Consider the following 13,029-nt stretch of genomic DNA (forward strand, 5'->3'; position numbering starts at 1 on the left):
TCTTGGAAATGGCTTTGCTTCTGGTAGGAATCCCCTTCTTTCACCTGCATCCTTCACTATGGAAGGTCAGTTGTTCATTTGCCTACTGGATAATTTGGGTTACCTGCAGAAGGAGACTAATTCAAAGTGCTGGGGGTAGTTTAAGAAGGCTGAGCACTCATTAGCTCATTTCCACAGGAGGAGTCGGGGATCTTGTTGGAATAAGCTTTCACTGCAGAAGGACGAATATCTAATGGTCCAAAACTTCAGTGCAGAAGTAGGCAAGTAAAATTAATGCATCCGAAGGAATACCAGAAACAATAAAATGGTGCAGTGCTTTTATGCTGACAGTAATCCCCATGAATACAGCTTTCTTGTAGGTCACTTGGCCTGTGCTGCTGGAATTAGGCTTGGCTTGCCACAGGTGTGGCACCAGGAGGGTTTTGTAGGGCTCTCCTCATGAATACTAGTTGCAAGTTCACATGATTCATAGACTCAGGAGCTGAAATGGATCTTAAGAAATTATTGAGTTCAGCCCACCCTTCCTATTCCATTTTACAAACGAGGAAACTGAAGCCAGAGAAATGTAATGCTTTGCACAAGATCACTTAGCTAGTAGGCAAAGGAGCTGGAACCGTAATCTTAACTACCATGTAAGAAGTGACCCAAATAAGTCACCCACCTCTCAAGGAAAACCTTGAACTGGTCATAACTATTTGAGAGCCTAGAGCCAACCCCTACATTCCTGGGAATCTCTGAATTGTCCAGAGGATGTCAGTTGAGTCATTCAAGTCAGCTTGAATGTGATATGGAGAACTCAGGTCAGTTTTAATTTAACTGTGACCTGCAGGGTGGCCTGAGATGCCCCAGCTTGTCCTGGTTTGTGAGATGTAGAGAAACATGGAGGTTCAGAAGATGGACCTGACGTCCTGGATCCAGTCGGAGCACATTTAGGGAGGGAGGGACATTCTCTAGGCTGTCTTCCTTGACCAAGAACGTCTTAGCGCCTAGTGGGTTTCTGACTCATGCCACTCTCCGGGGATTAAATAATCCCTCCTGTCCCTCTCCTGTTTCCCCTGGGACTTTGTTAGTTGTGCCTCCTAGCTGGCAAAGAATCTGTGGGTGCTCATCTCTGCTTTAACTTAGAAGACAGCCAAAGTCAAATAATTGATTATTTTATAAGGATGCTACCCCTTTACCTAAAACTGGGTAATGTGCCTTCCATGATTATTTCACATAATCCTCACAAACCTTGAAGTGGAAGTTTGCATTCCCATTTTACAGGTGAAGAACCTGGGACTCAAGGACGTGAAGCTCGTAAGTAGGGGAGCTAAGGTGAGAACCTTCAGCTACCTGATGATGAAGCCCAAGTCCCAGGTCACTGTCCTCTTGTCTCAGGCTTTACTTTTTGAAGACAAACCTAAGAGAAGGGCAGGAGGGCTGGGCGTGTGCAAGGAAGGTGAGAAAGGCCTCCAGCATCACTGACTTAAATCCTGCAGAGCTGATGCAGGTCCTCCCCCCAGACACATTGCAGAGTCACTCTCCCTGTCTCTTGGCAGGCGCCTTCCTCCTCCTCAACACCTCGGCCAACTCCAAGCACACCATCCTGAGCCCGTGGATGAGGAGCAGCAGTGAGCACTGCAGGCTGGCCGTCTCGGTGCACAGGCACTTGCAGCCCTCTGGGAGGTACGTCGCCCAGCTGCTGCCCCACAACGAAGCTGGAAGAGAGATTGTCCTGGTACCCACTCCAGGGAAGCATGGGTAAGTCCTTCCCCGTGACTCCAATCCACTATATAAAATGAAATTTGGCTTTCTAGTGTCTATGATATTCTAGTGTATATGATATCTACTAGTGTCTATGATATCTACTTAAAACTCACAATCACCCTTTAATAAGTAGAGTCCAGATTGAGCCATTACTGCTAATATTCCCTGGGTGGTGTCTCAGGCACTGATCTGGGGGCCCCTTTGGCTGCCCAGGCTGGCAATCCTTCCAGAGGCCAGAGGACCAGCTGGCAGGGTGGGCATTTAAAGAGTAGGTATTAAAGATATTCGTTTCCAAAGTCCAGATGGAGCCAAGAAGAAAAAAGCCAAGGGGAGTGTTAAAAGGCCAAAATGAAAGTAATTTAATATGCTGGAAACTGAGTTTTACCAGAAGAATTTTGGCAGGAAGGGAAAGAGCAAACTGTTGTTAGAGTAGGTCAGAGATGCCACAGTGGTGCCAATTCAGTAGAGGAACAATGTTTGTCCTAGGACCTCTAAGGCTTCCACGACACTGAAGCCACACCCAGCACCCATATCAGCGGAGTCCTTTCAGCTTCCAGGAGACTCACTTGCTTCCTCAGTGATCCATCAGGCTTCTAGAATAGTGACACCAGAAAGTAAACTTTAACACGGGCATCTGTGTGCCCGCCTTTTTTCTCATTCCATAAGACCTCAGTTTTAAGCCCCCCCCCCATATGATAATCAACAAAGGTGAGAGATCTTTCTTCGTGGCATGTTTGCTGTAGAGACCTCAATTTCTGGTTGAGCTTCAGCTTAGCTTCCTTCTAAGAAAATACTTTTCCAAGGGGCTTCACATGAACGATGCTGTTACCCACCCCCACGCCCATGGTGTACTGGGTCAGCGGAGAGACCCTGCCAGCTGCCGTGCCAATAAAGCTGCACGGCCTCCTTACCCATTTCTTGAAAGTCTGCATCCCACTCCCCTGCTACCGGCCCATCTGTATTTAGCTGTTCTTCAGTGAACTACAAGCTGCTGCAATCCCAGCAGGAGTGAAATTTGGCTTCAGAAAGCATGCGCTCCTCATACCTAAACTCATTTCCATCTTCTTGCTCTGAAATGTCTCATTGGACTGGCTGGGAGGGGCCCAGCCACCAAGTGTGTCTTGCTCTGTTCACCAGAAATCAGAAAGGTCAGCTGTCTGAGCTGCCTACCATTAGGGATGAGCTGCCTTCTGATGGCCAAGCCTTCCTCCAGCATGCCCCACCTTTCTAGTGAGAAGCCCAGATGGCAGGGCCTCCCATCTATGGGTGGGGCTGGTAGTGGCCCCGGCTGCAGTGCCACCTATAGGTGTATGCCCAGCCTCACGAGCTGTTTGTTTTGACTTCTGCTCAACATTCCTGCCACCAAGCCTGGCAGAGACCAGAGGGCACTGCCCAGGGCTGCTGGGACTTCAGACAATCAATCTGTTGAGGTGCTGGGGGTGGTAGGTATACTCATCGATGTTGGGGGGGGCAATGGAGTTTGGGGTCTCCCTGAAAGGCAGGCTAAGAATGTGCATGCACATGAGGAGACAAGTGCCTCAAGATGCTAGTACTTCCTAAGCAGTAGGGCCTGGCCTGGTCTCTGTCTAGCATGGTCAGGAAGGTGATAGCTCCTCGGCATGACTAGCCATGGGGGCTTGCAGAGTTTTCCCTCTTTATCTTCCTGTGTTCATAACTACCAAGTGATTTCCCATTTAACAGACAGGAAAACTGAGACAGAGGAAATAGGAAGCCAATTTAATAGTAGCCTAAATTGGACTCCAGTTCTCCCATTTCCTCATGTGTTCTCTTTCTGGGAAACCAGCAGCTTCTCAGCAGGAATTTAGGTGGAAAGGATGGGGTGAGGAAAAAGGAAATGGAAGGTAAAGGAACCTTGCCAAAGAGATGATCTAGATCCTTTAAAGACTCAGGGAGCATAAGATGGCAGCCTTCCCTCTACGTGTGCTAAGAACAAGGAGACCAAGACCTCATGGTGTGGGAGGCTAGGAGCTTCCCCTGAGGCTGCCATGGCCGCCAGTCTCCATGTCCACCGCACCAGCCAACGCATTTTCTTCCTAAGGTGACTCTTCCATCACTAGAGATGGCCATGCCCCTGAAGGATGGGAGCTGAGGCAGGAGAGAGGGAGCAGGGGTGCTGGGCAAGCCCTCTGACCTGATGGGTTTCCTAAAGCTGCCCCTGCATCTTTAGGGGCTTTGCCTTGGGCCAGGCTCTGTGCATCTCATGAGGAGATGTTCTCCCCTAGCTCTGGCAGAGCCATCTTGGAGTTCGCTGATGAGCAAGAGTGACTCTGATTCAAATTAAAGATGCCTAAGCCAGCCTCCCCACCTCCAACGAGATCATCATGGCGAGGGTAGAAGGTAGCAGCTGAAGGGGCAATCCTTAGACTGCTCTGCTGCGGGAGGAGCTCTGCTGCCTGGGTCCTGGCCAGCTGCAGGACACAGGCACTCGTCCAGCAATTTAGAGAGGGCTGGCTATGTGTAAGTTATTGGATCTGGTTGCTCATCCACGGTACTATTGACGTCTGGTGACAGTTCTTTTCGTGGACACTGTCTTGACCACGGTCTCAGGGTCCCCAAGCCTCTACCCACTAGATGCCAGTAGCACCTCCCCTGTTTGTGACACAAAAATGTCTCCAGACTTTGCCAGATATCTCCTGGAGAGCAAAACTGTCCCACTGAGAATCACTGAAAACATAAATAGAGCATTTTAGAGCAAGGAGAAGCCCTGGGATTTACTGCTTCAACCATGTCAGCTCAGAGGTGTGGAAACTGAGGCAGGAAAGGTAAGGGATTTGCTGTATATCACGTGAGGAGGGTCAGCATCTCGTAGGTAGGCAGGTGCCATGAGCCCTACGCTCAAATGCTTGTGCCAGACACTGTGCTGGGCTCTGGGTTTCACAGCCACTGAAAGCCCCATCCCTACCTTTTGTTACCATTAATTACCCACATCCTATATGCCCTAGCCAGTCACTGCTGTGCCCCCTACATGCATTTCCTTTTTCTTTTTTCTGTCTTTTTGTCTTTTTTTTTTTTTTTTTTTTTGGTCTTTATCTATTTTATTTTATTTTATTTTTTTTCTTTTTTCTTTTTTTTTTCCCCACTGTACAGCAAGGGGGTCAGGTTATCCTTACATGTATACATTACAATTACATTTTTCCCCCACCTTTTGTTCTGTTGCAACATGAGTATCTAGACAAAGTTCTCAATGCTATTCAGCAGGATCTCCTTGTAAATCTATTCTAAGCTGTGTCTGATAAGCCCAAGCTCCCGATCCCTCCCACTCCCTCCCCCTCCCATCAGGCAGCCACAAGTCTTTTCTCCAAGTCCATGATTTTCTTTTCTGAGGAGATGTTCATTTGTGCTGAATATTAGATTCCAGTTATAAGTGAAATCATATGGTATTTGTCTTTGTCTTTCTAGTTCATTTCACTCAGGATGAGATTCTCTAGTTCCATCCATGTTGCTGCAAATGGCATTATGTCATTCTTTTTTATGGCTGAGTAGTATTCCATTGTGTATATATACCACCTCTTCCGAATCCAATCATCTGTCGATGGACATTTGGGTTGTTTCCATGTCCTGGCTATTGTGAATAGTGCTGCAATGAACATGCAGGTGCATGTGTCTCTTTTAAGTCGAGTTTTGTCCGGAGAGATGCCCAAGAGTGGGATTGCGGGGTCATATGGAAGTTCTATGTATAGATTTCTAAGGTATCTCCAAACTGTTCTCCATAGTGGCTGTACCAGTTTACATTCCCACCAACAGTGCAGGAGGGTTCCCTTTTCTCCACAGCCCCTCCAGCACTTGTTATTTGTGGATTTATTAATGATGGCCATTCTGATTGGTGTGAGGTGGTATCTCATGGTAGTTTTGATTTGCATGTCTCTTATAATCAGCGATGTTGAGCATTTTTTCATGTGTTTGCTGGCCATCTGTATATCTTCTTTGGAGAACAGTCTATTCAGGTCTTTTGCCCTTTTTTCCATTGATTGATTGGTTTTTTTGCTGTTGGGTTGTATAAGTTGTTTATATATTCTAGAGATGAAGCCCTTGTTGGTTGTATCATTTGAAACTATTTTCTCCCATTCTGAAAGTTGTCTTTTTGTTTTCTTTTGGGTTTCCTTTGCTGTGTAAAAGCTTGTCAGTTTGATGAGGTCCCATGGGTTTATTTTTGCTCTAGTTTCTATTGCTTTGGGAGACTGACCTGAGAAAATATTCATAATGTTGATGTCAGAGAGTGTTTTGCCTATGTTTTCTTCTAGGAGTTTGATGGTGTTCTGTCATATATTTAAGTCTTTCAGCCATTTGGAGTTTATTTTTGTGCATGGTGTGAGGGTGTGTTCTAGTTTCATTGCTTTGCATGTTGCTTTTTGTCTTTTTAGGGCCGCACTACGGCACATGGAAGTTCCCAGGCTGGGGACCTAATCTGAGCTGTTGCCGCCAGCCTACACCATAGCCACAGCAGTGCCAGATCTGAGCTGCGTCTGTGACCTACACCACAGCTCATGGCAACGCCGGATCCTTAACCCACTGAGCGAGGCCAGGGATCAAACCTGCAACCTCATGGTTCCCAGCCAGATTTGTTTCCACTGCACCACGACAGGAACTCCCATTTTCTTATTTAATACTCAAAAACACAATGAAGCAGGCTCTGTATCATCTTACATTTCACAGATGGGGAAATTCAGTCAAGCCAAATAACTTGGCCAAGTTTACTGGCTAGACAAGGTGGAGGGGTCTGAATGAATCTAACCAGCCTGACTTCAGACTCTTTTTACCCATTGCTAGAAGAGCTGAGTTGGATCACTGCAGTGCAGCAGAAAAGTTATTACGCTGTGAATTAAAGCCCTGAGTTTAACTCCTAGTTCACTGTTCACTTGTCAGTTCAGTGAACACGTATTGGGTACTTTGTATTTGTTATGACCATAGAGGTGCTGGGGATGCAGAAGCCAGCCTTTGATGGCCCATGAAAGCCTGTGGCATGAATGAGCTCTGTGACTTCAGGCAGATTCCATCCCCTCTGAACCAGAGTTTCCCTGTCTGTAAAGTGGGGGTGTTGATGCCAGTCCCACTCATGTGGTCATGTGGGCTCAAGGCAATTAAGGCTGCGAAGGGTTTTGCATCCTCTCAGCAGGATGCAAACCTCAGATGCCGTAACTGCCAGAATCTGCTCTGCTCTGCTTAGAATTTGGGATCACAAAGCATTGGGACTTGTCTGCTCTCTGATTACGGTTTCAGTGCCAGTCTCAGAAATCTTTTGGGTTTGAGATCCTCAGCAGTTCACCTCCCTGGAAGCTCATCCCCTGTCATATCAGAGATGACCCCAGCAGCACACTAGTGCACTGGCTTCTTCTCAGAATGGAGCATGGTGGTTTAGGGACTGCTTTCGGGAAAACGGCATTTGGCATTTAGAGTAACAAGAGAGGAAGTTGTCATGACAAAGTCAGCTGGGGAGAGCCTGACACAGAAGGACAAGTTGGAGGCCACCATGTCCCTGGAAACCACTGAGTTATAAGCACATAGTGCAGGGCTGGGGGAGCAGCAGCCTGCGTGGTGGTGGCGCTGGAGGCAGGGAAGGCAGTTGGGGAATCCCAGCAGCTGCTCCCTTCCTGCTTGCCTGCAAAGCACCGCATGCGTGCCTGAGATCTGAATGATTCACAGAGCGTGAGCGCCTGAGTCTGCCAAGGCAGCCTGGCCTTGCCCGCAGTCTCCCATGGGACAGCAGACGAGAGTGCCCAGCCTGCTCATCTGCTCATCTGCCCGGCCAGAATGACCACAGCAACAAGGAAACAGAGAAATGAGCTGTTGCACAGCTCAGCCCCCTGGCTGCAGAATCCAGCGGGCCACCAACATCTTAACTAGAAATTAGAGGCCACGAATTTCCATGAGTTGAATGATCGATAATGATACCTATGTAATACGATGAGTATGAAATGACATAAGTAGGATGGCTCACATTGTGCCCAACCGTAGTGGCTCTGTAATGCATGCTAGATCCTTCTCAGTTCATACATTCATTTAACAGCCATGGATGGAGTTCCTCCCGTATAATAGGTGCTGGGAATACACAGCTGGGAATACATAGGCTGTATATTCACAAGGAGCATCCAGTCCAGTAAGGAAGACATAACTAAAATTAAGCAACAGCACATGCTTGTGCAGATGTTTTTAAATTTGCGCCACAAAATTTTAAGAGGCTGAGCAAAGATTGCTGGCCTGCAAAGCCAGTGCAGGCAGCCCAGCTCCTCCTTCTGCCTCCCCGCCCTTCTACTAAAAGCTGTTTCAGAATGAGCAGTCCAGCAGCACTGGCAGTGTGAAATCTCGCCTTCCTGGACTCAAAAGCACAAGCTCAAGGATTAGCGGTGTCTTGGGCTCTAGGAGGGCCTCTGCAAGACTCCCTCGCAGACATCCGTCACAATCTTCCTTTCAGTGCGCACGCCCTTCTCCTGCCGCCGCGGGGATCTGGGGACTTTATTATGTGTGACCAGAACTGCACAGTGCGTGGAGGGAAGAATTGGGCCTTGAGGGGATAGAAGTTGCCAATCATTTGAATTACTAATACTTGAAAAGGTGTTTTAAACCTAAAGGATTTGGCGATACCCTAGCTTGAGCCAAGATAAGCTGCTAGGGCTTTTTCGCAGCATAAGCAAAGCTCATTCAAGAGGGTGGAAGAGAAATAAGATTCTTCCCACTCCAAGTTTCACCTTTCTGTAGGCTCTTAACCCCTACATTCAGAGACGTGCGTTCCATCTGCCCCTTTGATTTTCTGACGGGCAAACCCAAAGCCTAGAGGCCTCCTGAGACACGATGATGGTCAAAGTGCAGGCTCCTGGCAAAGCCAGGACTCATGTCCATGTTGGACCCCAGACCCCAATCCTGTGCTCTCATCTGTCTCCCAGCTGAACAGCTATGTCAAGAAATTCTCAAACTCACTGCCCTTAAGTGAAAATCTGCAGCCTCTTCCCAGGAGAGGAAAAAGCCATGTCTGTTCTGGGTACCCACATGCTGCCATGTGTATTTAAACCAGTCGGTTCTGACCAAAGAGCTCAGCTTTAAAACCAGAGACAATCCTAATGTGAGACCTGCCAAAGTAATTCAACCCAAAGCAATAGCGATCTGTGGATGCGGGGAGATGCGGGGTCAGTCTTGGCTCCGCCACTCATTTGCAATGTGGCAGTGGAACAACCATAGCCCAGGGAAGAACTCAGCTTCTTCCTTCCCAAAGGGGAGATTCCAGCGGCCCTCTGCCCCTTCCTCCGTCCTGCAGCACCAGCATCCCCGCCTTGGGTTGCCACTCAGGACTGGAGGAGGAGGAAATTATCTTCCCCACCCCATATTCCTGCTCTACACCCCTCCGACCCCTGAGTTTGGCAGACAGGAAAGTTACCCACTCCTGACCCACAGAGACCTTCCGCCACTAAAGTACAGAACCCTGGATTTTCCTGTAAACAGACCAGACGGTCTCTGCAGGCTGAGTAAGAAATAGACCCAGTGTCGGCAACGTAGAGAGATGGCAGAGGGCGTTTGCTTCTGAAAAGATGCCTGACTGCCTTTGCCAGGCTGGGCCTGAGTTCCGTTTGCAGAGGGCACTGTGCAGGTGGGGCCAGGGTGGGAAAATCAGGGGCCCATGGCATTCAGATTCCCTGGGGAAAGTGCTCCTTGAATCCTGCCTGCATGATAAACAGGATTAGGAGTAAAAAAAGGTAATCATTTATTGAAATCGATGCCCTCAAGTAGCAGTGTCACAGTGATTTAATAGCAGGCCCAGCTTCTTCTCACTTTCAAAGTCATTCATAGTGTCAGTTTCTCCCTTTCTTCCCCTTCGTCTGAATAATACACTAATAAATATACAATAAGGGCTTTAATGTCCAGGTGATTTACACTAAAAAGAGAGAGCCATTCAAAGGCTTTAAAGATAATTTTAAAAAGTCTTAAAACCCACACCCAGCCTTGTCATGGGCATATTTCCCAGACATCCTGTCACGGGAACAGGCACGCAGCTGGAGGTTCTCTGGGGAGAGGGCAGGCATGAGACTCTGGCCTGAAGTGTGCGGGGAAGTAGCCCACATACACAGTGTCAGCTTGGGCAGGTCTCTGAGTCTCTGTGAGCCTCAGCTTTCCTATCTGTATAATGGTTATAATCAGCCCACCTGGCTGTGACGTTAAATTAGATAATGCAGAGTGGGTGCTTCTCTCCCCCCTCCCAGCTGCCCCTCTAAGGGCTCCTGGCCTGGCCTTCCTCCAGGCTGCTCGGGGTTGTAGGGGAGTGGTTGTGAGAAGAGCCCGGCTTAGCGATTTCCTACCCCTCGGAATGACCGAAGTTGGATCCCAAAGTACCAGTCTCACTGCCTGTGCCTGGTTTTATCGTATTCCTCACCCCTTGGAGAGGAACATGGAAACAACTACCAAAATGCTCCTCTTCTCTAGCACCTGGACTTAAAACCACTGAGATGGTAGGTCTCAAGCTTTGAGGGTACAAATCAGGACCACGCAGTTTACAAAATTCATATGGCTGAGTCTTATCCCAATCAGTTCTGGTCTTAGTAGTCTTGCAAAGGGGCATGAGCATAGGCATTTTTAGAAAGTACCACCAGGATTCTAGTGTGCATCAAAAATTGAGAATGACTGCTAACTTCTTGCTTGAATTGGTTGATCACATACATGGGTAGCTTTCTATAGCTATTTACTAAACGTAAGGAGAAAAGCCAAAGGGAAAGCTTGGAGAGGTGAGATGGACTTGTGTGCAGGGTGGAGAGCCCCCTTGTAGGTAGATATGCTGTCCAGCCCTGGCCTGATCCAACCTGGAGTAGCTGGGTGTATCCAGGCCATGAATGGGACTGGTCTCCACTCGTGGGTCTTCTGAGAACATAGCTATTTGTCCTTCTCTGTGGCATTCAAGGCCACAGGGGACTGAGAATACACAGTGGACTGGAGGGAGCCAGACCTTTTGGAGGGAGACTCCATCCCATCCCTCCACACGTGGACTTCTCCACCCATCCGTCCACCCACCATCCACCAGGCATCCTGTTCTTCAGAAGGGCACGTGGTGACTCTCCTCTGGTTCCCAGGTTAACGGCAGAGCCACGGCACTCCTTTGTGTTCTCAGGACGTAGACGCTGTGTGGCCAGTATTCGCAGTAAATATCTGTGCCATGTGTGTTCAGATTACGTCAACATCCATCAACTCATTTCATCTTCACTGCAATCTATGTCATTTTACAGAGGAGTAAACCAAATCTCAGAGAGGTTCAGTCATTTGCCTGTAGTCGTGGGTGACACACAGGGGACCGCAGAGCTTTTGTGTCTTTTTTCCTCTCGTATTATTTCCCTGAGGGAGCCTAGCAGTTGAACCCTGGCATCACACCTGGCTCTGAGGAGATTGAGACCTGTTCTCATTCAGTCAGGAAAAGCTCTTCCCAAGAAGACTCGTCTGCTCTTTGGTCGTCTGGTTCTGGACCACATTCCTTGAAGCTGAGCCTTTGCCTTGTACCTCGTGGTCCTCACAGGGCCTGGCACAGCCTAGCACATGGGAGGCGTTCTGGGGTGGGTGAACGGACACCAGATCAGTTTACGGGAGTTCCACGATACGAGTCTTCTTAAATCTAAGCTCTAAAAATTAAAAGTCGAGTTTGAGATCGCAGAAGAGTCTCCCGTCAGTGAAAAGATAAAAAGGGTTTCTCCCCACCCTCTGCCCCTGCCCGGGGAGGGACATGTGATCCTCCCTGGGGCTCAGGAAGCTGTCAGAGGGCACCTCGACTGTGAAGGTTGCCACTAAGTACAAAGGACAATTCTTTCCTGGCAGGTACAACTTTTACTCACCATCGCTTTCATTGATGGGCGTCAAGAAAAATAAATGAAAAGACCGTCGGTTTCTGCCAGTTTTGACCTTCGAGACTTGACAGCTCAAGGCTTATAGTGGGGCTCTTTTGAACTGGCTGTGCTCGTTTTCTCACTCTGCCCTGGATATTTGATGGATTGAACACTAGGAAGACGAGAGAATTGTGAATACCTGCACACCCACCCCTCGGCTTGTCAGAATGGCATCCTGGCAAATCCCATAATGATAAATGTGTGTTGTGTACAAAGAGAAGTCAAAATGCATGGAAACAATCACTTCTCATCTCAGAAGTGTTTATGGAGCCTCACCATGTCCCAGTGGGGAGGGAGATATTAAAAATAGATGGAGGAATTTAGGAAATAGACTGCGGTGTCAAGGAATTCACTCATTCATTCTGTCATGCATTCTGTCAACAAACGTCTTACTCTGCCTGAGGCACCAGTTGGACTCTGATGCTCATCCTGGCTTCAGGGGGCTCACAATGAGGTTTGGTGTTGGACCACAAGGGACAGTCATGGTACTATGGGAAAGGGCTGTGATGGGTGTGTGCACATGTGCCACAGGGGTGCTGCTGGTCAGCTGGCCCAGAGAAGACAGCTGAGCTGGGTCTGATGGCAAGAGGGGTGTAGTCAGGTGGACAATGAGAGGAAGGCATCAGACACAAGGAGGGCACATGTGCCAAGGGCTGGCAGCTTGAGAAAGTAGGTGGTGTTTTGGGGCCGCACAATCACTCGGCCACCCTGCCCCATCAGTCCCTCAGAGTGTCCACACTTTCGTGGGTCGGTTCCACCAGCTAGCATGGAAACAAAATCCATCCCCTCGCCACCAAGGCAGTCTCCAAACAGAAAAGTCTCATTCCTGGACCCCAGCCCCACCTACACCTCTATAGCAAACATCCCACTGCGAGTGCGCAAAAGATTTCAGCCTGGGTCCAGGCCCTTTTCTCACTTCCTGTTTCTCTCTGGTAGGATCTGCCTCCCTGGAGACAGTCTGTGTATTTTGAAACTGTTTTCTGCCCCAGCACAAGGAGATTTCAGAGTACAAGCTCTTTATGCTTTTGGTTACTGTTGGCTCAGACACCAGGACATTCCTGTCATCCCCCCTCCTCCCCCTTTGCAGGAAGAGTAGCTAAAACAGGTTATTCCTCATGGGTTGCCCTCCGCCTCCTTCTCCACCAGAGACCCTTACTCATTCTTCAGCACACAGTTCAAGGTCTTGTCCTCCAAGAAGCCCTTTTAGGTTCCCCGGAACGGCGCTGGCCTGGAGCCTCCTGATGATCCAGCTGTAGCCCTGTGTCTCGCACTGGTCAACAGGGATCCTTTCCTGGCTGGCTTCCTCCTAAGTGCCAGCACAGAGAGGACAGAGAAAGAGCAAGGCTGCTGGCGGGGTGAGCCAGCACCCTGGCAGCCTGAGTAGGGGCTCACCTCCCTTCCTGCACTGCCCTTA

General features: G+C 48.8%; 1 protein-coding gene across 2 annotated transcripts in view; it reads left to right on the forward strand.

The window, feature by feature from the left end:
• ALK (ALK receptor tyrosine kinase) overlaps window positions 1–13,029 on the forward strand; it is an 805,341-nt gene that overhangs the window by 486,247 nt on the left and 306,065 nt on the right. For both annotated transcript variants that reach the window (XM_085019699.1, XM_085019698.1), the window contains one exon: window positions 1,539–1,740. In XM_085019699.1, the coding sequence (XP_084875825.1) occupies window positions 1,539–1,740 (202 nt within the window). The remainder of the gene's footprint in view (window positions 1–1,538; window positions 1,741–13,029) is intronic.

The sequence above is a fragment of the Sus scrofa genome, chromosome 3 (genome assembly GCF_054392235.1).
Source record: "Sus scrofa isolate SSC_HxYL_T2T_F1_AM1 chromosome 3, Sscrofa_HxYL_maternal_Yorkshire_Landrace_v2.0, whole genome shotgun sequence".
In the NCBI taxonomy this organism is placed as follows: Eukaryota; Metazoa; Chordata; class Mammalia; order Artiodactyla; family Suidae; genus Sus; species Sus scrofa.